The 23,958-nt window shown below is 33.9% G+C and overlaps 1 protein-coding gene across 1 annotated transcript in view; it reads right to left on the bottom strand.

Moving 5' to 3' along the window:
* The window catches only part of WASHC4 (WASH complex subunit 4), a 61,318-nt gene that overhangs the window by 26,000 nt on the left and 11,360 nt on the right, over nucleotides 1–23,958 (bottom strand). Inside the window, exons 8-22 of the mRNA XM_024127307.3 lie at nucleotides 22,839–22,881; nucleotides 22,283–22,386; nucleotides 21,347–21,467; nucleotides 19,786–19,909; nucleotides 19,554–19,681; nucleotides 18,568–18,728; nucleotides 13,920–14,046; nucleotides 9,846–9,971; nucleotides 7,935–8,042; nucleotides 7,053–7,199; nucleotides 6,849–6,928; nucleotides 5,391–5,496; nucleotides 4,710–4,826; nucleotides 3,382–3,550; nucleotides 2,951–3,105 (exon numbers count right to left, since the gene is read on the bottom strand). Coding sequence (XP_023983075.1) covers nucleotides 2,951–3,105; nucleotides 3,382–3,550; nucleotides 4,710–4,826; nucleotides 5,391–5,496; nucleotides 6,849–6,928; nucleotides 7,053–7,199; nucleotides 7,935–8,042; nucleotides 9,846–9,971; nucleotides 13,920–14,046; nucleotides 18,568–18,728; nucleotides 19,554–19,681; nucleotides 19,786–19,909; nucleotides 21,347–21,467; nucleotides 22,283–22,386; nucleotides 22,839–22,881 — 1,816 coding nt within the window. The remainder of the gene's footprint in view (nucleotides 1–2,950; nucleotides 3,106–3,381; nucleotides 3,551–4,709; nucleotides 4,827–5,390; nucleotides 5,497–6,848; nucleotides 6,929–7,052; nucleotides 7,200–7,934; nucleotides 8,043–9,845; nucleotides 9,972–13,919; nucleotides 14,047–18,567; nucleotides 18,729–19,553; nucleotides 19,682–19,785; nucleotides 19,910–21,346; nucleotides 21,468–22,282; nucleotides 22,387–22,838; nucleotides 22,882–23,958) is intronic.

Here is a 23,958-nt window from a genome sequence, read left to right as displayed (position 1 = left end):
AACAGTCACATTGTGTTTGGACTCTACAATGTAAAGTAATAATTAGTGGTACCAAAATTGAAGTAACCCAAAAAAATAATAAAAGGAATGACATTATATAAGGGTAAAAGCTCTGTCTTACTCCTTTTTTTGTATTCCTTACATCATTTAACCCAAAATTAGTACAGAAAAGCCACAAAATAAATATTTTTCAAATTGAACAACAGTTAACAAAACACTCCAATACCCGACACTGTCAGAATTCTGCAAATACACTTCAGTTTTAAAGCATACTTAAGAAACAATATAGGGTGGGATAGGGAGGGTGGGAGGGAGGCTAATGAGGGAGGGGATATGGGGATATATGTATACTTACAGCTTTGTTGTGCAGCAGAAACTAACACAACATTGTAAAGCAATTATACTCCAATAAAGGTATTAAAAAATATATACAGATAACTTTTAGAGTTTAAAATAAATTTATTTTCAATATTATTTGATATGACTAGACTTACAAGACCTGCATCACATGCACCTGTCTCAAAGCTGAAACGGAGACTTTTTAAAAAACTGTGACCAAAACAATGACAACAACAACAAAAACCAGTCGCATTCAACCTGTCTATAATCTTTGCTAAGTGGCTATTTCACACGTTATCGGGCAACAAAATGATCATTAAGTATTTCAGAGTAAAGAAGGCTCAGTATTTCTACCAATGGTGGAAAGTTAAATGCCACTAACTACAAAAATCTGAGCTTCTCAGAATAACAAAAACATCATGTTACAAATATGAGCATTAAATACAAACTGTGCTGAAACCTTAATTCGGCTGGGAATCAAAATTCAGAAGACCCACTTTCCCATTAAGAAACTTACTGCTTACTTAATAAAAAGAAAACAATAAAGCCACAGGAGCTATATAAATAAGCCTTCCAAAACCTAATTCATCTTAGTGACTGGCTAACCAACAATGTAATTCAAATTCATGCCCCAAATAAAATTACAGAAGACTATGTGAGATGGCTCTAAGTCTCTCACAAATAGATGAAGTCTTGTTATAAAGCAGCAATTTTAAGTCCATCAGAGATACGCATCACAACAATCACAATATGTTCCAGGGTCTGCCAGATGCTCTAAAGGCTGTATCACATTTTCTCATGTGAGTTCTTCCAAAAGCTACATCCTTACTTAGAAGCAAAGTTAAAGAAATATGATCGCTTGTCACAGTCTACTTTTAGTCATGCTAAAAAGTTATGAACAGGAACTAATGGTCTACCTAAGTTATATTCCTTGTCTTGCTGTCCTTAAAAAAAAAAAAAAAAAAAAAAAAAAAAAAAAAAAGCCTTAGTTTAAAATAATCAGACATATCAATATAGTGACTTACTGCTTACACCAAGTCTCCCAATATTTTTAAATTATTTTAAAGAACAACTATACAAAAAGTGCAACCAAAGGTTAAAAAGAGCCTTCTGACATGTACAGTTAGGACTAACTGCTTGGGGAAATCTGACTGCTTGTTATCTTATTCCTTTTGTGTAGACAGGAACAGTTAAATTTAAAATTTCAAAGATCCATGACTCACAATCATTTCACCACCACTCTTGAGAATATTTGTCTTCCCAAGGATCTTTTCTATATTTTTTGCAAAGTAAATTAATGGCCAGATTATAAAAATAGATTTTAGAATCTATTTTAGATTCTAAAAGAGTCTAAAATAATAGCCAGATTCTGGCTATTATTCTATATATAATAGCCACAATATGTATTATAAATATGTATTATATAATATATAAATACTATATATTTATAAAATATATACTTTTTCAGGCATTGTGCCTTTTTCAGGCACCTTGCACTTTTTCAGTGCAAGCTTCTTTATATGGAATTCTCCAATATGAGGTATTATTCTTCTTAATTCCACAGCTGAAGAAAATGAAGCTAAGGGAGTTCCGCAAGGAAGCTAGGAAGAGGCAGAACCCAGGGATTTAAAAAAAATCTAATTCCAAATCCTTATGCTTCTTTTAATCATACTAGACCACTTTTAATATACAAGTTACCTAGTAAGAATCCTCATTCTTCAGTTATTACTCTAATACTAATAGCATCATATAAACTGTTCCATAGCTTTTCTAATTGGGGCTCAAAGTAATCATCACAATACCCCTTTGATTAAGCTTTTATTATAGATTTTCTCATGTTTTAATCTAAAAATTTATTTACTCATTTTTTTTCTCCCACATGAGCTGAGACTGTTTTTATTTTTGTATCCCTAAATGTAGTTCAGTGTCTAGCATGTTTTCAGTAAATATTAAATTTATAAATAAATGAATGAAAGGATATACAAACTGATCCTGCAGTTGGTCCCTATAATATGCAGTAAGATGAATGAAAAATTATGACCCTCAACTTCTGGAATTGAATTAACATTTTTTGGTAAATATTATCTGGATTATCTTAGAAAGAATTACATGCAAATTAACTGAAAACAAACCTTTGCACTCATGAGATACTGCCATACTGTAAATTAGCTTATTGAATTAGTAAACCTAAATAGTTGTTTGCACTCCTCATTTTAAGACAAATACAATTACATAAATTTAACCAATTTTCTAACATATGAAAGTTTATATATTGTATCTAGGTTTAAAATCCTTAACCGTCACCTTGATTAAACTTTTTAAAATTCAGCAGAAGTCACCTCACTATCCCAACATGTTTCTGAAAAGCTGTATATAAATCTATGTATATTTCAAATTTTCAACAAAAGTAGAAGTATAAACATTTGGAAGGCTGTGGTAAATTCTTTCATAAAGCAAATTAGCACCATCTAATTTTTTATTCTTCTCAAGTATGAGGTTTTTTCTTGGAATATAAACATGTACTAAATAAAGTAAAAAGAAAAAATTTTTCTTAGAGAAATACTGTTATCATGCTACAGTCAGACTATACTAAGAACAGTTTATACTATACCTGTTCCAAAGTCTGACTAGGAAGATGTGCCTCGGTCATAACCAATCCATAACGCTGAGTAGCTAAATTTCTCATTTCACTGTAAGTGGCCCAGTCGTGAAGAGCTACTGTTGTTAGATTGTAGAAAGTCTTGTCTAGGTAATGAGTTACATAAGCTTCAAAAAAAAAAACAATCAAAACTTTTCTGATTCATGAACAGTAGGAAAGGAAGAGAAATGAAAATAAAAAGGAAAGAACTTGTCTTTGAACATTAAATTTCTGCCTTTAAAATAAGGTGCTAGGAAAATAAAAATGAAGAAACAAAAAGGAATTCAAGAATAAATGCACAAATACAAAGAAAGATTTTCTCAAGGTTTCGTTTTTGTTATTTGCTCTTTAACAGGGCAAACAGATATAGAATATGACCCTAAGAAGGAAAGCAGAACACTCACCTCGTATGTCAATGAAACGATTGAAAAACCGAATTGGATTCAGAGAGAAAAAAAGGGCCAGGTCTTTCATGCCAACTTTGAAAGGGTTTCTGTCATCCAGCTTTAAATGAGTATGCACAGAAAGTCGCAGGTCCTTCTCTATTTCTTTGCACAACTTGTCCAGCAAATGCTATTCACAAAAGAATTGCTATCTTAATTTTTCAAAATAATATTCTAATTGTATTATTCTTCTAGCTGTCTATGTTTTCACTGTTAGAGCTTTAATATCTGTGCGATGAAAAAATTTGTCAAACTGGTTTAAGAGTCTAAATACTCTATGGTAAAATATTATTTTATTGGGAGAGTGAAATTATTTTGCTATCTATTGAAAATCAATGATTTTTTTTTACCAGGGAGCAGTTAGATGAGTTCTAATGAATTCATTAGTATTTTAAGTATAACAGCCTTGAAAAAAAAATCAAAAGCTAACGTCTGATGGCTTCATTACAAGGAACATGAATATACGATATAAAGCATAAAATTTATAGAAACCAGCAACAAAGGAGGAAAGGTCCTGAGAATATGCAAGAGAGAAAATTTTTTAAAAGCTTCCTTGTAATAATCATTTAAAAAAAAAAATCACAAAACTCATGAGCTAAAGGCAATGAAATTAATCATTTTTTCTGGCATACCACGGGGTTCTAAGTACTGACCAGACATGTATCTCATTTTCTAAATACAAGTATTTAATATGAGAAATTATATTTTAAAATTTCACAATTTTATCAAACCTATATAAGGTTTATATTGTGAAGTTTACTCATTTTTAATTGCTCCCTCCATATAAAAATACTGCTAGTTGGAAATTTAATTTTAAAGATATCAGTGTTTATAATACACACTTCATTAAAACAGGGACGGATGTACTATATTGCATTCAAATTATCTGTTACACAAGTAATAGGACTTACACTTTTAAATATAAAATATTTCAGTCATTAGCTTTCCAAATGAAATTCAATAAAACATTAATAGTTAAGTTACCTTAACTATATGACCATTAGCTGCAGACAATAGTCAAACCAATTTTTGCATTTGCATTCTTCTAACAAACAGAACTTTAAATTCAAATATCTACTTACTAAAGTAAAAAAAAGTTTTCCAAATTCCTAATCTGATTTCTATATTAAAAATTAGGAATTAAAGACCAATTTCGCACAATAGTGATAGTTCCTTTGTGATTTACAATAATAATCTTAAATTTGTGAAAGCCTGCTTCAATCCAAAAAGTTTTTCTAAGCATTGAAAAGCTTAAAACGTGTCTAGAATGCAATCTCAAAATATGTTACCTCATTTAAAATTTCCATGATTTCCTTGTCATAGCAATCCAGAAGTACTTCATAGGACTCTAAATGTCTTGCATGCATCATAGCAGGTACACAGTCACGTAAAGCACTGAACATGTACTAAGATGAAAAGTAGAATGTACATGAATTTAGAAAGATTACATTTCTAAATTATATTACAAAGGTTAATTGTCTACCTTAAAAGACAAAACCTCAATCTGAAGGCTGTTTTTTTTACACATGACTATCTTACTTTCCTAAGTAAGAGTCGAATTTTATTCTCTAAAGCATATACTTTAAGTATACAAAAAATTCACATTAACTTATCCTTTTCCTACCTTGATCATTCAAATACACTCGTTTCCATAAAGAAATGGAAAGATCTGAACAACATATAACTTACTGACAAATAAGTCATATTATTTTGACACAAACTAAAAACCCAGTGCAATGAGAATGATTAGGAATATGAGGGGAAGAGTGAAATATATATTAATTCATTAGTAGTAATATAAAATTTATCTAAGACTATAAATTTTATTGAATATGCATAGCACTGTTAAAAAAACAGCATCAGCAGTTTTAAAACAGTTTATTAAACGATCTATTTTAAAATTAATTAAAGTGGTTTACACAGTGACTAAAAAAATGATGGGTTTATTCTTTACATTATTCTTTACTTACATGTACTCTGGCTGCATCAACAGCATTTTCATATACATCATCTAAATAAATTGGGAAGACAGCTCGATGCCAGTATAAAAAACAACAGTCACATTGTGTTTGGACTCTACAATGTAAAGTAATAATTAGTGGTACCAAAATTGAAGTAACCCAAAAAAATAATAAAAGGAATGACATTATATAAGGGTAAAAGCTCTGTCTTACTCCTTTTTTTGTATTCCTTACATCATTTAACCCAAAATTAGTACAGAAAAGCCACAAAATAAATATTTTTCAAATTGAACAACAGTTAACAAAACACTCCAATACCCGACACTGTCAGAATTCTGCAAATACACTTCAGTTTTAAAGCATACTTAAGAAACAATATAGGGTGGGATAGGGAGGGTGGGAGGGAGGCTAATGAGGGAGGGGATATGGGGATATATGTATACTTACAGCTTTGTTGTGCAGCAGAAACTAACACAACATTGTAAAGCAATTATACTCCAATAAAGGTATTAAAAAATATATACAGATAACTTTTAGAGTTTAAAATAAATTTATTTTCAATATTATTTGATATGACTAGACTTACAAGACCTGCATCACATGCACCTGTCTCAAAGCTGAAACGGAGACTTTTTAAAAAACTGTGACCAAAACAATGACAACAACAACAAAAACCAGTCGCATTCAACCTGTCTATAATCTTTGCTAAGTGGCTATTTCACACGTTATCGGGCAACAAAATGATCATTAAGTATTTCAGAGTAAAGAAGGCTCAGTATTTCTACCAATGGTGGAAAGTTAAATGCCACTAACTACAAAAATCTGAGCTTCTCAGAATAACAAAAACATCATGTTACAAATATGAGCATTAAATACAAACTGTGCTGAAACCTTAATTCGGCTGGGAATCAAAATTCAGAAGACCCACTTTCCCATTAAGAAACTTACTGCTTACTTAATAAAAAGAAAACAATAAAGCCACAGGAGCTATATAAATAAGCCTTCCAAAACCTAATTCATCTTAGTGACTGGCTAACCAACAATGTAATTCAAATTCATGCCCCAAATAAAATTACAGAAGACTATGTGAGATGGCTCTAAGTCTCTCACAAATAGATGAAGTCTTGTTATAAAGCAGCAATTTTAAGTCCATCAGAGATACGCATCACAACAATCACAATATGTTCCAGGGTCTGCCAGATGCTCTAAAGGCTGTATCACATTTTCTCATGTGAGTTCTTCCAAAAGCTACATCCTTACTTAGAAGCAAAGTTAAAGAAATATGATCGCTTGTCACAGTCTACTTTTAGTCATGCTAAAAAGTTATGAACAGGAACTAATGGTCTACCTAAGTTATATTCCTTGTCTTGCTGTCCTTAAAAAAAAAAAAAAAAAAAAAAAAAAAAAAAAAGCCCTGATGTTCCCATTACACCTATCTTTTGAGTATCATTACATATACCTACTTACCTTTCTCTAAGTTCACTTATAAGATCCAGCTTTTTCATGACTACTTGAAGTGGAAAGAGTTCTTCATCTTTAAATGTTTTCTATCAGGGAGGGGAAAAAGGCAGAAAAGTTGCACTTGAAGGACAGGTTTCTTAGGTCAGTAATAAGGGAAGTGTGAAACCTCAGATCTCATTTTTATTCCATAAGTAATAGCAATACACTTACCATTTGTGTGCCAACACTTAGTGCCAACGAAACAATAAGTCGTCGTTGCTTTGTGCTTGGTCCATTTAGAGTGTTTTCAGCCAAAACTAGAGCAGAGAGCACATCAAGACGCTGTTCACTATATTTTTTGTCAGAAATTACTCTTTTCTTAAAGATAAAAGAAAACAGGAAATATCAGCTTTAAATCTGAGGCAATAACAAAAGACGCAGAAGAAAAATTTCTCAGGTGTCTTCCATGATTCAATTTAAGAGCACTTACACAAATACTTTCCCCGTTCAGCTTCTTGTGATAATGTTAGATGCTTTACTGCCGTAACATTATTGCTGAGCACTGTCAGGGACAGCAAATTACTAGGCATACTTCAAAATTACCATATTAATGTAATAAGAAAATCATTTCTTAGGCTTCCCTGGTGGCGCAGTGGTTGAGAGTCCGCCTGCCGATGCAGGGGACGCGGGTTCGTGCCCCGGTCCGGGGGGATCCCGCATGCCGCAGAACGGCCGAACGGCTGGGCCCGTGAGCCATGGCCGCTGAGTCTGCGTGTCCAGAGCCTGTGCTCCGCAACGGAAGAGGCCACGACAGTCAGTGGCCCGCGTACCACAAAAAAAAAGAAAATCATTTCTTAAAAGAAGATGCATCATATTTTAAAAATGCATAATATGTCATTTTTTAATAGAACTGTGTTAATGCTGCAAGTTAAGAGTAAAGATAACCCTGATCAATCTAAGTAAAATCATAAAATACCATGGAGATTATAACCAAGAATATTGTGTTTGAAGAAATGGAGTACACAGGTTTAACTAGAAAACACAAATAAAACAACAGGAAGGGCAAACTAGAAAGATAATATAATTATGCTGAATACATACGAACTTTCATACCTTGGCCACGGAAATAGAATTAAGAGCCTGATGCTGAAGGTGCTGCGTTATATGTGAGACTGAATCAGCCACAACCAGGCTTCTCCTGTAGAACATATGTTCTATTGCCTAAAAAGAATCAGAAGTGATTTTATGAAAATCAACTCAAAACGTTTAGGCAAAATTACAGCATATCTTTATGACCTTGAGCTAGGTAAAACATTTGTAAATGAGATGCAAAAAGCACTACCATAAAGGATAAGACTGGTAAATTCAACTATATTAAATTAACGATTTCTATTTATCAAAAGTCACTATAAAGAAAATTAAAAGACAAGCCAACGTGTGAGAAAATATCTGCCACACACAAGGGATTAGTACACAAAATATGTAAAGACACCAAACAAATTAAACACTTCTTTTAAAAAAAGGCAAAAATTTCAATAGATAACTGAACAAAAGACATGAACATATTTTTCACAAAAGAAACACAGTTAATAGTATTAGACAAGATACTATCATTAACAATCAGGGAAATGAATGTTAAGTATAAAATCATTTATAAACACCAACGTGCACACACACACAAACACACACAAAAGCCTGATGATACCAATGCTGGCCAGTTAGGGAACAATGGGAAGTCTAATATATTGTGGGAGGTGTGTAAACTGATAGAACTACATTGGAAAACAATCTGGCATCATCTTGAAAAGCTGATTATGTACATATCACAGAACCCAGCAATCCACTCACAGGTATACAATACTTCAGAAAAACTTCTGCACAATTACACCAAGAGACATATACAAAAATGGCAACATTATTTATAATAGCAAAAACTGGAAAAAAACCCAAAAGTCCATCCCCAGAAAAGCTACACAGTAATGAAAATTAATGAACTACAGCTACTCATCCCAACATGGTTAAGTTCAAATAAAAAATTTTGAGTAAAATGAACCAAGCCAAAGAATACATTAATACAAATTTCAAAAACATAACTAAACAATGAATGGTTGATAGATTCATTCATATGTGGCAAACTAAAAAGAAACAAGGGAATGATAAAATTCAGGGCTGTGGTTCCTCTGAGGAGGTCGGATAGGATGCGATCAGGGAGGGACAACACAGGGGCTTTGAAAATATTGGTAACATTCTATTTCCTAAGTGGGATGATAGGTTTTTAAGTGTTTATTATTTTTAAAATTATGCTTATATATAAGATATATATGCATCTATACATATATACACTTCTGTTTGTATTTCATAAAAAATAAATATAACTGGTAATACCTTAAAGAAAAAATGCTAAAAATCTAAAGACACAATCTCCAAACTCTCTTTATTTCCTAAGCAAATCTAAAGCCACTATTAGCAGAAATTTACTAACAAATCTTTATTTCAGTTTTTACAAAAGATTAAAAGTGGGCTCTCCTGCCTGTAAGTTTTTTTTTATTTATACAGAGTATGCTAAGAAGCATTTTACTACATTTTCAAAAGTATTCAAATCCCAAAATTATAACACTTTCTCTAAATTACAAAATAAACAGCCTCATGCTGACTAGCCTCATATGCATTTGAATACTATAAAATAATATTAACATCTCATGTATTTTTAAAACTCATGCAACATGCTTAAAACTTCCGTGAGTAAAACTTTACCAATACTTAGGCTAACCTTTTCATTTTCCTTCTTTTCTCTTTCACTACATGTTAACTTTTAATAAAGTTTATTGGCCATTCATAGAAAACTACTCAGAAATTTCTTTCAGTGGCTAGTTCCGTTATCCAACTGAGAGATAAGTACACTTTTCCATAATTTTTTTATTCTCATAATCAAGAAGTCAAATCTTACCCAAAAAAAAAAAATCCTGCTTTAAGCTCGGGTCATTTCTCAATTATAATGGCAAGGTAAAATAATCTAAAACCTACCTTGAGAAGTTCAACAAGCCTGCATAATGCCTTAACTGATGTTTTGGTCATTGGCTTTTGCATGGACATGTAGAGATTCATTGTGGTTTTAATAATGGTACTAATACTATATGCATATAAAAAGCCCTATAAAAAATAATATAAAACATTGATTATAATCACAAGAAAAGGTTTAATGTCTTCAAGATTTCATTCTCTATGTAATAATAATGCTTCTTCAACTTGCCAATAACTAGTGTTTTTAAAGTTCATTTTAAAGTCAGCTCCTAAGACTCTGAAATATTCTTTCTTACACAATGTTATACATGGTGGTTAAGCTTCAAAGCAGCCCTTAAAAGTTATGTAACCTATCACTTACCAGAAGTTTAGTACGGTTGACATTACAGCATATAACCACAGTTAAAGAATCTTTCCATTAAAACAAAACTCTCAGAGGAACGATTTGGATGTCAGGAAGATATCTATTCATCCTTATCTTACCTGCCAGGCAAGAAGATAAAGACTCCTATCTGCTGGAGCTTAAGACAAGAGCTGAGGACTCTAAGCAAGTAGGAATTGAAAAATGAGAAGGAGAAAGAGAGCTGCTCTCTGGCCAGTACAGATATCCAATAGTATTTCTCAGTTCCAAGCGAATCCCCATTTTTCACCCAGGCCAATCCCTACTATCCATCTGCTACCGTGTCCCCTGCTTATGCTGGTGCTATTCAGACTTTCTCTCTTTCCAGCCCAATAAGAACAGACTCTCTCCTATCCTTCTATTTACGAAGGAAGCCACAGGTCTTGTAAGGATTAAAAAAAAAATTTAGTGCTAGTAAACCCAGGGAAACAGTATAGAATACAAAACAGGAGAAAGGGTATTACCTCTCAAATATATTTTCATTTAGATCCAAAAAGGACACAGAGAAACATAATGATGGAGGTTCTTTAGGTTTATAAAGAAGGACCAAAAAAAGATACATGTACAGTTTAGAGATGAACTACATTATTGTGAATATATCCATTGAGCCAGGGCAGAAGCTATATGCCAGTGATTCTCAACCTTTTCCTCCTGCTCTATCATCAGTAACAATGGCTCACTAAAGGAGTGATACCCAATGGGGGAAGACGGGATTTTTGTGAACCAATAATAGCTCTGTGGTGAAGAGATGTGATAAAATTAAGAGAACTAAGAAATGAGAGAGAAGGTAGCATCCTAAGAGGTGACAATAAGACCAAAGCTTGGGGCATACATGCAGGAAAGAGCCACAAGTCTTACCTTGTCAGCTACAGGACTATTACACCAGACTCTGCCCTAGTGCAGCACTGGGAAAAGTTAAAAAGCAGAGACAAGGAACAGCAAAAGTATGACTCTAAGGCAGGTAAAAAAAAAAAAAAAAAAAAAAGAGTTTCTTTTTTGTGGGGGAAAGGGGGCAGAGAACTCATGGGCCAATACCACACCATTCCTTGATGGTCATTAATTTGTGAAGGACAGACACGAAAGATGTATTTTAAACATCTAAATGGGGAGGGGGTAGGTCTGGGGTCTGTTTCCATTAACTGCAGAATAACTTGGACCAACCTTTCCACAGAAAACAACTAGGAAATCTGGGCAAAACATTTTTAAAACCTCTTGAAAAGCATCAAAGAGCTATCAAGAAAATAAGAAAATACAAGGCCAAGACCTGGGAGAAGAGAGAAACCCAGAGACATGAGCCTGGCATTTGTGGCTGCTTTCCCACAGAGGCATCTGCCCATTCCCAACGAGGGTAGTAAAGACAGAAGCCAAACCCACAAGGGAAGGAGGGTAAAAATACGAGTTCATGGCCCATCAAGGAGGGGAGGGGGTCCTGGCAAATCACCTAGGCTCTGAGCTGGGTTCTTAAAAACTACCCCCTAGAAAGTTAAGTGTGAACTAGAAAAGACAGCCATCATAGAATTTAGGTCCCACTTTAAGTCATCTCAATCCATGACTGGGCTGAGGTGATCTGGGTGCTGCTTGTCCTAGACTAGCTGTGTATCAGAAGCAAAAATTAAATCCTCTCTGGAGGAAGAAAAACAATACCCAGATCCTCAATTATATCTACAGTTTTTCCATATACAACATGCATTATTAAAAATAACAAGGCATACAAAGAGATAAGACATATCCAAAAACAAACAACAACAAAAAATAGATAACAGAAAGATCTAGATAATGAAATTATTAGACATGGGCTTCAAAATAGTTATGTTGAATATGCTGAAGAAATAAAACACAAAATTATTTCAGAAAAGAACTGGAAACTATAAAAAAGAAACAAACTGAAAAGTAAAATAATTAAAATTAAGAACTCAGAAAAAAATAAAAGAAGTCAGCAGATGGGTTTAATAGCAGGTTAGATGTAACTGAAAAAATAATTAGAACAGAAAGAGATTAGAACAGAAAGAGAATAGAACAGAAATAGTACTTAAAGAGTTAATGACCGAGAATTTTCCAGAAATTCCAGAAGCTCTACAAATCCCAAGCAGCACAAACACCAAGAAAACCACACATAGGTTCATCGAAGTAATAATATCGCTAAAAACCAAAAAGTAAATCTTATAAGCAATTAAACAAAGACACATATTGAAAAAGCAGCAAAACTGACAGCTGACTTCTCAACAAAAACAAAATTTAAGAAGTTAAATGAAATACTAACAGGTATTCCGCAAGTAGAAAGATGAGGAGATGCAGGAAGGATAAAAATCAACAGAATGGGTAAATATATGGGTAAATCTAAATGAATACTGTTAAAAACAACAGCAACAATGCCTTATAAGATTTAAAATATATACAGAATCAAAATACACAACAGCAGCACAGGTGAGAGAGGGATAAATAGAATTAAAGTGGCTTAAGATCCTTACACTGTCTGGGAAGTGGTGAAACTACTAATTTATATTGGAGTTGAATGTTCAATAATGCATCTTAATATCTCTACAGTAACCACTAAAAAAACAGTAAAATACTGAATTAACAAACCAATAGAAGGAAGAATGAGATAATAAAAATAATTCAAAAGAGAGCAAAAAAGGAAAAGAATAGGGACACAGAACAAGTGAGACAAATAGAAAGCAACTAATCAGGTGCTAATTTTAAATCTAAATATCAGTATTGACATATACAGAAAACGGTTTTATTGGGGAGAAACACAGGCTGCTTATAGGAGACACACATTAAATAAAGAAGTCAAACAGGATGCAAGTAAAAGGATGACAACAGATGGACCATGCAGACCTTAATTAAAAGAAAACTGGTACAGCTATGTTAATATCACACACAAAAGACCTATGACAAAAACCATTACTAGAGATAAAAAGGGACATGTCCCAATGATAAAAGGTCTGACTCACCAGTAAACTACAACAATTCTAAACGTTATGCACTTACTTCGTCTCAAATATTTAAAACAAAAGCTGACAAAGCTACAAAGGATAAACAGAAAAATCCACAATAATAGTGGGAGATTCTAACCCAGCTGTCTCCGTAACTGATAGAACATTCAGACAAAATCATTAACAAACATGACCCTACTTGATATATATAGAACACCACAACCAACAAAAAGCAAATTACATTCTTTTTAAGTATACATGAAATGTTTGCCAAAGCTCTCCATAGGCTGGGCCATGATGCAAATCTCAACAAACTTCAAAATACTGGAAGTATTTTAGTATTGCTAGAAATCAGTAATAAAAAGATAACTAGGAAACCCTCATGCATTTAGAAACTAAGAATTCTATTTCAAAATAACCGAGAGCAAAGAAGAAATCACAATAAATTTTTTTTAATATTCTGAACTAAAGAATAATAAAAATACAACACATCAAAACTCATGGGATACAGCAAAAAAGTCATGCCTTGGAGGGAGTGTAGAGATTTAAATGAATATATTAGAAAATCTAAATTAATTAATTCAGTCAAACAGATCCAAACATACATAACCAAATCAATTTTCAGTTTTAAAAACAAAAACACATCCTACCCTTTACAGTTTTTTCAAAGTGCACCTTCTGTACATTGGATTAACAAAGAAATGACCCCCCCAAATATTCTAAGTAAGAAGATGCAACTACCTGTATAAAAACATTACATCTATTGGTGAGGTCTTCAGCAAATTTATCCATTCTCTGCTCTTTAGATAAAATAGATTCCATTTTCATCATCCATGAGCTCACAAAGACGTAGTAAGACTGTACATCTCTAACAAAGGAAAATATTGAGGTTATTCAGCATAGGAAAGAAAATTTACTTCCATTTCTTCATACTGGATGGAGTATTTCTCTGCAGCAGCCACTTCATCTTTCTGGTTTTCAATATATACATATATCATACATACAAATATAATTTACTTAAGCAGCAAATATTTACTGAATGCCTATACATGCCAGGCACTGTTTCTCAGTACTAAAAACAAAAAAGGGCAGTAAACACAATAAACAAAAATCTCTGCCCCCACAAAGCTTATATTCTAGACTTGTATAATAAAGAAATCAGAAACTGAAATCTATAAGATGTCAGATATGTGCTATGGAAAAAATACAGCGGGGAAAAGAGCCACTGGGATGGTAAGTACAATTTTAAACACAGTGATCAAAGTAGGCCTATTGTAAAGCTGATTTTGAGCCAAGATTTGAAGAAGTTGAATAAGTAATCCATGCAAATATATAGAGGAGAATTTTAGGAAAGTAAATAACAAATGCAATCATCCCAAAACAGCAGTTTGTCTGGCATGTTCGAGTAATAACAAAGAAATCAGTATGACAGGAGCACAGAGGGCAGAGATGAGAACAGAAAAGATCAGAGAGGTACAGGGGTCGGGGGGTTGGAGGAATAGGAGAGTGGAGAGTGGATTTGTGTAATGCCTGGTAGGGCAGTAAGGACTTCAGTGGAAAGCCTCTAGAGGATTTGAGCAGAGTGACCTACTCTAACTCTGAAGAGGATCAATATCACTTTGACTGGTATGTTGAAAATAAACTATAAAGGGGACAATGGTAAAAGCAGGAAAACCACTTAGGAAGCTCTTGTGATAATGCAGGAAAAAAGGGATGACAGCTTGAACCAGAGATGAATGGAAGCTGTCAGAATCTGAATATAAAAGCTAACATTTACTGAATGCTTACTATATGCCCAGCCACTGTTATAAGCACTTTACACAAATTAACTCATTAAATCCTCACATTAACCTTATGAGGTTAAGTATTACGATCTCCATTTTACAGAAGAGGAAACTGACACACAGAGAAGTAATGTGCCCAACATCATACAACTAGCACACAGCCGAGCCAGGACTTCAGCCCAAATCTAGGAAGCTTTCCCATCGTGGAAAAACTAAATCAATAATATAATTCTACTATGCAGGCTGCTTACTAACACTAAATCACTGTATCGATGCATCTCAAATTACTCAAGATGAGAACTTTTAGCCCACAAGCTATTTAAGCTATACTTCTTTTATTTTAAAAACAAGTTTAATTTTAATTAATTCAATCAAATCTGAGAAAAATTATTTCTTCTGAGCCAGGATTCCATTAGACAAAAGACACCAATAGCTGCACTTCTGGCTTTGCCTCAAATGGCCCTAAAATGTATTATTTGACTTGTGGATGATCTGATTTAGAAGTCTGAAACACAGAGTAAGAGCAGAGTCCTAGGGCAATGCCTCCACTTTAAGGAAGAGGCTGTGATCAGGACTCAAGCAGGGATACAAGGTACAGAAGGGAACAGTAAAGTCACAAGCAGGGACAGAAGGAAGAGGCCTACAACAGCAATCAAGTTGATGGCAATCCAGTCAGTAACATTAAGAAGAAGGCTAATACACAGTCAAGGGCAGTCAAGAATCACTTAGTTTTAGATCACACTACACGGGATAAAGCAGAGGTTTGTCTGTCACTCCACCCGTCATTCCTACATCCATACACGAGATAATCTTTATCTCCTGTAAATATATAAAAATGAAACTGCTTCAAGTTTTAAAAAGCCAAGTTAACTGACAAATTGAGTCCAAAAAGGGTCCTGTCAGATTTTTCTGTCAGCTTCATTTCCAAGTACAAACAGGAGAAACACTAGGGAGAAAGAACAAATCTCCTGTCCTAATATAAAGCACTCAACACTGTCAACACTTGTACATCAACTGGGGGTTTGAAACAAAGGTTCATACCTCTACCCTCCAAGGGCAGTATCCCCAGCATCAAAATGATTGTGAACAAAAGGCAACATGCAGCAACCTACAAACCTTGGACCCTAGTCAAAGAGATGGCTGGGGTACTTGGCCACGTGGGGTCTAATGTAGGTGCGGAGGCAGGAGAACTGTCCCCCACTGCTTCCTCCTCCTCCATAATGAACTCTGGAGCCTGACTGGGACAGCCCTTAGCCACTTCCTCAACTTTTTCTAAAATGTCAGACAAAGCTCATGCTGATCATACCATCTCCTCTCTCCTGGGTTTCACTTTAATGTTGTGAATTTTAGGTTTCTTTGGCAGTTATGAGAAGAATGAAAAAGACATTGCCCCCTTCAGCTCAAAGGAGCTCTATAGTGACCGCAGAGAGGTATGTTTTTGAAATTAAAGAATTTAGAAATATTGAAATGTTATCACACGGGGGGTGGGCGGGTCTTTGAAAGATTCTGCCTACGTAGCTCTAGTGAAAGGGTACATCACCTCTCAGGGCAGCCTACACAACTCTGCCGCGAAGGCTCTAGAGCAGGACGGGCGTGGGTTTGCATGCCTTCTCTGATACGTACCCAGCTGTGTGACCTGGCAAAGTTCATTTCTCTAAGCCTCATTTTCCTATAGAGTAGTGTTAAGAGCTTGTGCTCTAGAGTTAGACTTCCCAGCTCTGCCACATATTAGTTGTTACAATTTGGGTAAGTTCAATCTCTCTGTGTCTCAATTTTCTCACCTATAAAATGGACATGACAACAGTACCTACCTCATAGGATTTTCTGATGATTAAAAAAGATGATACACATGAAATTCCTGGAATAGTTATTGGCTTATAGAAAGCATAGGGTAAATATTAGTTGTGACTTTGTTATTTCCCATATGAGAAGACTGTTACAGGGTTTAAAGACAATGTGTTTAAAGCCTTTAGCATAATGCCTACTACATAGTCATAAGCTTGAGAATGATGGCAATTATTATTAGTATCTGTCACCTTCATCTTTTGGTTCTAATTTAACTTCCTGGAGCCACAGAGATCAAATCTGTTCCCTCTTCAACCTGAATGCCCTTCAAATATTTAAAGAAATCTAATACATCATTCCTCAGATTTCTCTTTTAAAGGCCAAACCATATAGAGACTTTTCAATGAGTCTTCAAAGGTCATGGTTCTCAGATCTAACATCCTGATCAGGTTCATCTAAAGATGCTACAGTTTGTGGCCCTCTTAAAATGTGGCACCACCAAACACTCATTATAATCTGACCAGTAAGAATTTAATGGAACTACCAATTCCCCTAGCCTAAATACTATAACTACTAGTTTCCATAACTTGGGTATAGTTATTAATGTAATCTAAGTACGAACTGACAGTTTTAGCAACTGCATCATACTGTTAAACAATATTAAGTCTCTGATAACTAAAACATACACATCTTTTTTTAAATTACTGCTACCAAGCCTGGTCCTGTCTCTCCATCCTACTGAGTTTATCTCTTTAATCTAAATCCAAACTTATGTCTTTATCCCTCCTCAACTCTGTTTCAGAATGTACTGGAGAGCCCTGAAATCTCTGCCATGAGTAGTCCTGCCTGAATTGACCTGTCACTCTCCACTGACTTTAATTATAGGACTTGGGAGTACTAAGAGATGCTTTAGGGGATCTCGTATATTCCAGATATACTCCTCTTTGCCCCACTGTAAAGGAGTGACCCAATTTCCCCTCAATAGTCAAGATTAACAGAAAGTACGTAAATATCCCTATTACCTTTTAACCATGTTACAGTTAAAAACTGTCCAGTACAGGGCCACTGGCAGAGTCCTGTGTCGCTTCACTTAAAACCTTCATCCCAGTCAATGTGAAATTTTAGCAGTATACTCAAGTGACAATGTACAGTAAATTTAATTGTTAAGGCTATGTGATGAGAACATGGGGGCTCATTATACTATTTTCTCTATTTTGTGTATATTTGAAATTTTACATAGTAAGATAAGCTGAAAAATGTAAGTATCAGAAGAAACTAAGAGTTAAAAGTGTTCTTTTAGGAAGCAGGACGAAGGCACAGGGGGAATGGGGCAGAGGACAATCATTTTTTTCCTCTGAACCTTTAGTACTTTTTACCTTCTTAAATATGTGCATACATTACTTTCATAAAAATAAAGGAAAAAAAGGAGTGCATTAAAGTCAACTCCCGCAAAAATCAACATTGAGTCATGTATACACAATGTTCTAAATGTCAACTGGCATCTACTGCAGAGACTTCACTTTACACACAAAAATATTTAATGCACCTGACAAAAAGTATATGAATGTATGCACACATATCTATATTTCCATAAAGTATAATTTGCCTACATCTTAAATTGAGTTTAAGCCTAAAACGTTTAAAACAAAAAAACACTCCTAGAAAATAAACCTCCTAGAGATTGCCCAACGTTTTCTCTGGTAATGAGTAACTATGTCTGATCTTATAATTCAAATGCTTTCTGCATATTTAGAATCAGTATAAGATTTGAAAATATAAACTATCTAAATATTTACATTATGGGTACTCATAAAACCTACTTGGTAAGTGACTGAGCTTTCTGCTGTAGGAAAGTATCTCTGTATATTTTAATGGCTTGAAGACTTTTTCTATCCAGAAGTTTGGCAGCTGCTGGTATTTTCTGGATCAAAAAATTGTCAGGAAACCAAATAATATTAGCAGTCAGAGTGATGGCTGGTACCTGAAACAGGAAATGAAAGAGGAGGGAAATCATTAAATGCAGGTTAAACAACAAACTGTTTAATAATCCTACAACATGCAATGGAAGACAACCTATTTCAAGAAAAATAATGATAAAAAGATACTCATTAATATGAGACAAATTATGTTAATGTGGCACAGAGTAAAGGCATTCCTATATCTGGTGTGGAGCATGACACTAATTTTATTCTGCCTAAATATTAAACAACACACACACACACACACACTCTTACACACACTCACAGATTTTAAGATGAATAAAAATATGCAAAAATTAAACAGAAACTTGAGTTTTCATGACCTTTACTTTCACTCTGTTTTAGTGAAAAAATACAAAATAAATTCTCATGGTCACATATCACTTGATTCTATACACCATCTAAATTTTCAATTTTGAAAACAGGTGCCACATCATGGAAACAGCAAAGAAAAGAAAAAAATTGTTTTAAATTTTTTCCTACTTCAATAATGAGAATGGGTGGCAAGACGAGAAAGCGAAGGAAAAGAAAGAGAAAAAAGTAGTAACAGCAAGGTAATGTACAGGAAAAAATGTGGAAATGCATCCACTAATATGTATTTATACAATGTGGAATTATGGGGTATTTTCATTTACTATGTTACTTATTTCTGGAATGCTTAGATTTTTTTAAAATGAATATTATTATTTTTGTAATTATTATTACAAAATATTACAAAAATTATTATTTTTGTAAGCAGGAATAAAATACATTTTAAAATACCCAATTTTATCCAAAATCTTTTCCATCTATTCAAATTGAAAAAAATAGAAGTTCCAAGTTCTTACCTTCTTACAAATGTCCAATAAAGACTTATAAAACTTTTTATCAACTGTTCGAAAAATTTGAAAGTGCAATACAAAGAGTCCACAAATTCCTACATACTTGTCTCTCTGGTCAATTTCAGAAGGTTCTCCTTATAAAACAATAACATGAGAGAAAAACAGAATATACTTAAAATTCTGCTTTAAAGGAAATGAAAACTTTTAAATGAAAACCAAAAAATGCATGTTACATTACCAAGTTTGGCTTCTACATTTGCAAAAATTGAGCGAATACTATGTGCAAATTCTTCAGCAAAAGTGCTATTTTTTGACACAGATACTCCTCCATTGAGAGAATCAAACTGCTGTTCTATACAGGCCTAGACAGGAAACATTTAGAGAAATTTACACTCTCATAAGCTATTATGACTTAATATGCTATTAAACAGATTTAAATATAGAGTGATAAACTCCTACATTCATCATTTTGATTTTACTACCACTGAGGCTCAGGTTTTTAACCTTAATCTAATATCTAAATCCTTCTGAATGGGAAATGTATATGTATTTACATATTTGAGTACCCCTTATGTGGAAGTAATAAAACTGAACCAAAATCTATAATTCTACATGAAGAGATACACACAAGTGATGCTTGCTGATGTATAGAAGGTGTATCTGATGAAGCATGGGAAAGCATGCTTTATTATTTTAATTTGCACTTTTAAGAGGAGACTTTATTTTTTCTGTTTACAATTACTTTCCTAACACTTTATTACATTATGTGTAGAAATGGCTCCTGGAAAAAGAATCAACAAAAAAATTCTTCTGAAATTAACAGATTAACAGTTAAATTGGTATAAACAAGAGTTGTGATCATTCTGTAAAAACTGTGATCATCTAAAATATAAATTAAAGGTAACCTTGAAGCAGATTTAAAATGGAACATACAGTTGACCCTTGAACAAGTGGGGGTTAATCCCCGTATAATTTTAGAGCCGGCCCTCTGCATCCACGGTTCCTCTGCGCACTTGCATTCAGCCAACCGTGGACTGTGTAATGCTGTAGCGTTTACTATTGAAAAATATACATATGTAAGTGGACCTGTGCAGTTCAAACCTATATTGTTCAAGGGTACTGAAATGCAATTTCTGGTGGATACTACCCAAAGCTGTGCCATCCAACACAACTTTCTGTGATGATGAAAATGTTTTATATCTGTGCTGTCTGATATGATTGTTAGCCATAGCTGGCTTTTCTCCCAGCTTTACTGAGATATCACTGGCATATAACATATATAAGTTTAAGGTGCACAGTGTGATAATGAGATTACATGCAGCTATTAAGAATCTGACATGTTGCTAGTATAGCAGAGGAAATGAATTTTTATTTTTTTAAATTAATTTACATTTAAACAGCCACATGTGGTTAGAAGCTACCTGGATTGTGCAGATGCAAATTATATTCCCTGAGTAGGAAATTAAAACAGACTTATAAAAGGCTGTCTTACAAACCTAAATATAGAGGTTAACAACAAACAAAATGCTTGACACAACTACTCAGATACTAACCCTTGAACAGTTTTATTCTTTCACATAATTAAAAAAACCCTTATCACAAATACAACCAGTATACTATTAATTTCTTTTGCTACTACTGATATAACTATATTTTAGTACATTAACCATGTTTTAAGCCTAAGCACTTTTAAAGAAAAATACAGTCACAACAATATGCTATAAAAGTGACCCACTACAATTCTGAGATGGGTCTACTAATATAAGCCCATTTATTATAGCCTGATACAGTGCTCATACCTGAAATATCATTCCATCAAGTAACTGCCCTTCTAGCTTCAGCAAGAACTTTTCAAATGGCTTTAGTTTTTCTTCCTGAATTCCAAATTTTGAAGGGTTGTGATGGACAGATTTCAGTAACCTTGTAGAAAAGTAGGAGAAAGACCTTTGATTTGCCTAATAAATTCTCGTATTAAAAATATTCCCAGGGCTTTCCTGGTGGCACAGTGGTTGAGAGTCCGCCTGCCAATGCAGGGGATACGGGTTCGTGCCCCGGTCCGGGAAGATCCCACATGCCGCGGAGCAGCTGGGCCCGTGAGCCATGGCCGCTGAGCCTGTGCGTCCGGAGCCCGTGCTCCGCAACAGGAGAGGCCAAAGCGGTGAGAGGCCCACGTACCGCAAAAAAAAAAAAAAAAAAATTCCCAGAAATCAAAGTTTTATATTTGTATCACTTGTTTGGCTCTACACATTTGAAAATTTGAACAAAAACAATCCTAACATATTTAATTTTCTAATCATACCTTTTTATATCAGCTTAAATTCAGATATCTGGTGCTCTCTAGATAACAGACATTTAGTGAATGCTTATAAATTGAATAAAACAAAATGCCTTGACTTTAAAAAGTTCTGGAGTATAAAACAAAATAAAACCAAGCTGAGAATAAACAACTATCATTCGTATAGAACAAGGAAAAAATGAATCTGAGTCCTAAGATAGTCAAATTAACAACTACACTTTAAGAATTGAGATGCTTTATACAAGTATATCATACTCTCAAGAAGCCTACCTGAAATTAAAAGAATGGTTATTGTCTTCAAAGAAAATGTGACATGAGATCCTTGTAAATACAGATCTTCAGGTCTCCTAACGGACCTATACTATTTATATTTATTTATTTTTTACTAACACATTACCTATACAAAGTAAGAGTATTTTAAACATTGCAATTGGCTCACCTTTTGTACATAGTCCAGTGGTCTTTCAATGTGATATGATTTTCAATAATTTCATCCAGGGTAAGCAGAACTGTTAGCAGCTCTCCCAAGTGCTCATACATAGTCTGTCAAAAAACCTTAAATGATTACCATTTAATCACTAGTTAGAAGTTAAGCTTCATGTGGATTTTTTAAGTTAAACACACTTGGGCTAATTACTAAATTAAAGCAGTGGGTAAATTAAACTACAGATGAAACTGTTAATTCTCATATGGAACCATCAGCCTTAAATTGGGAAACCCTTCACCCAATATTTCATCCTTAATCGTGATACTGTAGATTCTCTGAAGAGACCACTTGGACAGTCTGCATTGGGCCAATACTAGGAAGAGTTACATTGACAGTGGGTCAGTAATGCCTCATCAACTTCACAGATGAAAGAGAACAAATGCAAAAAAAAAAAAAAAGAACTCCTTTAAGAGCCTTGTAATAATTGTTGTACTCCCCAATCATACAAGCTCCAAAGTAAAATACACTAAAAATTACAGTTTTACAGGTCAAGTTAAATTACTTTTACCTGAAAATGAACTCCAGTTGTCTCTATAATTTTGGGTGCAATCCTGTAATAAAATAACACCCAAGTTAAAAAAAAAAAAAATCTCCTTTTTTGTCACAGTTCATGTTTAAGGAAAACACATAACAGCAGAAGCTCTTGGAATTTTAATATGTATTTATTTTTATTTAGGCTTTAGTCACTAAAATTTACACGACCCAGAGAATTATTATCGTATTCCACTTTCCCAAGCAGATAACTTATACATACAGAGTCTGGGCTCTCCTTGCCTATACCCAACTCCTCAGTGAGTAGGTATATGTCAATATGCAGCCCATGAATAACCTTAGCCATTCAAACCTAAAGGATCTAACTTGGGATGGAGCTAAAGAAATAACAAAACTGGTATTTATTTCTTTCTAAACTATCAGAATTTCTCAATTTTCAACTAGAATCTTTGTTATCCCACCCAAACTGGCATTTGGGAACTAGACCTCTGTTCAGTTGGATTTATTGCTAGCATTCTCATTCCTACTGAAAAAACAATGCATACAAATGGGATTATACCAAAGTCAAAAGCCCCAGGATAATTCAATTTTACTTCCTAGAGAGTCAATCTACTCAACAGTAAATAAATTAATACTTGTATATCAAAGCATATATAAATATCCCACAAGATAGAATATTTAAAAAATTAAACACAAAATTCAGACAAATTTCATCTTTCAAGGGCAGCAGTGTGGCAGTGGGAGTCTCTTTGAATTACACACCAAGCACAGCAGGGGTTGGGGGGAGCTGTGCTCTCATTCGCTTCTGCCATGAGGAGAACTTCAGTGAGAGCACAGAACATAAAATAAATAACTGACTGACTGGAAAAACATGAGAATGAGAAACAGTTAACACAGTCTTTCACTTTATAAAGAGAGTTGAGATGCAGCATGGTATAGTAAGAACAACAATGAATGGACTGGTGACCAAAAGAGCAGTACCTAACTCGCTATGGAATCTTGGCAAATAATTCCTTTGGGCTTCAGTTATCTCTCTTCTCATAATTGAGAATCCCTAGTCATATACCTAAACAAAGTTTTGTAACATTATAATTAAGTAGTAAATGGGAAAAATTTTAAGTATACAGTTTTAATCA

This window comes from Physeter macrocephalus, chromosome 6, assembly GCF_002837175.3.
Source record: "Physeter macrocephalus isolate SW-GA chromosome 6, ASM283717v5, whole genome shotgun sequence".
NCBI classification, from domain to species: domain Eukaryota; kingdom Metazoa; phylum Chordata; class Mammalia; order Artiodactyla; family Physeteridae; genus Physeter; species Physeter macrocephalus.
This window is presented reverse-complemented; position numbering and strand designations above follow the sequence as displayed.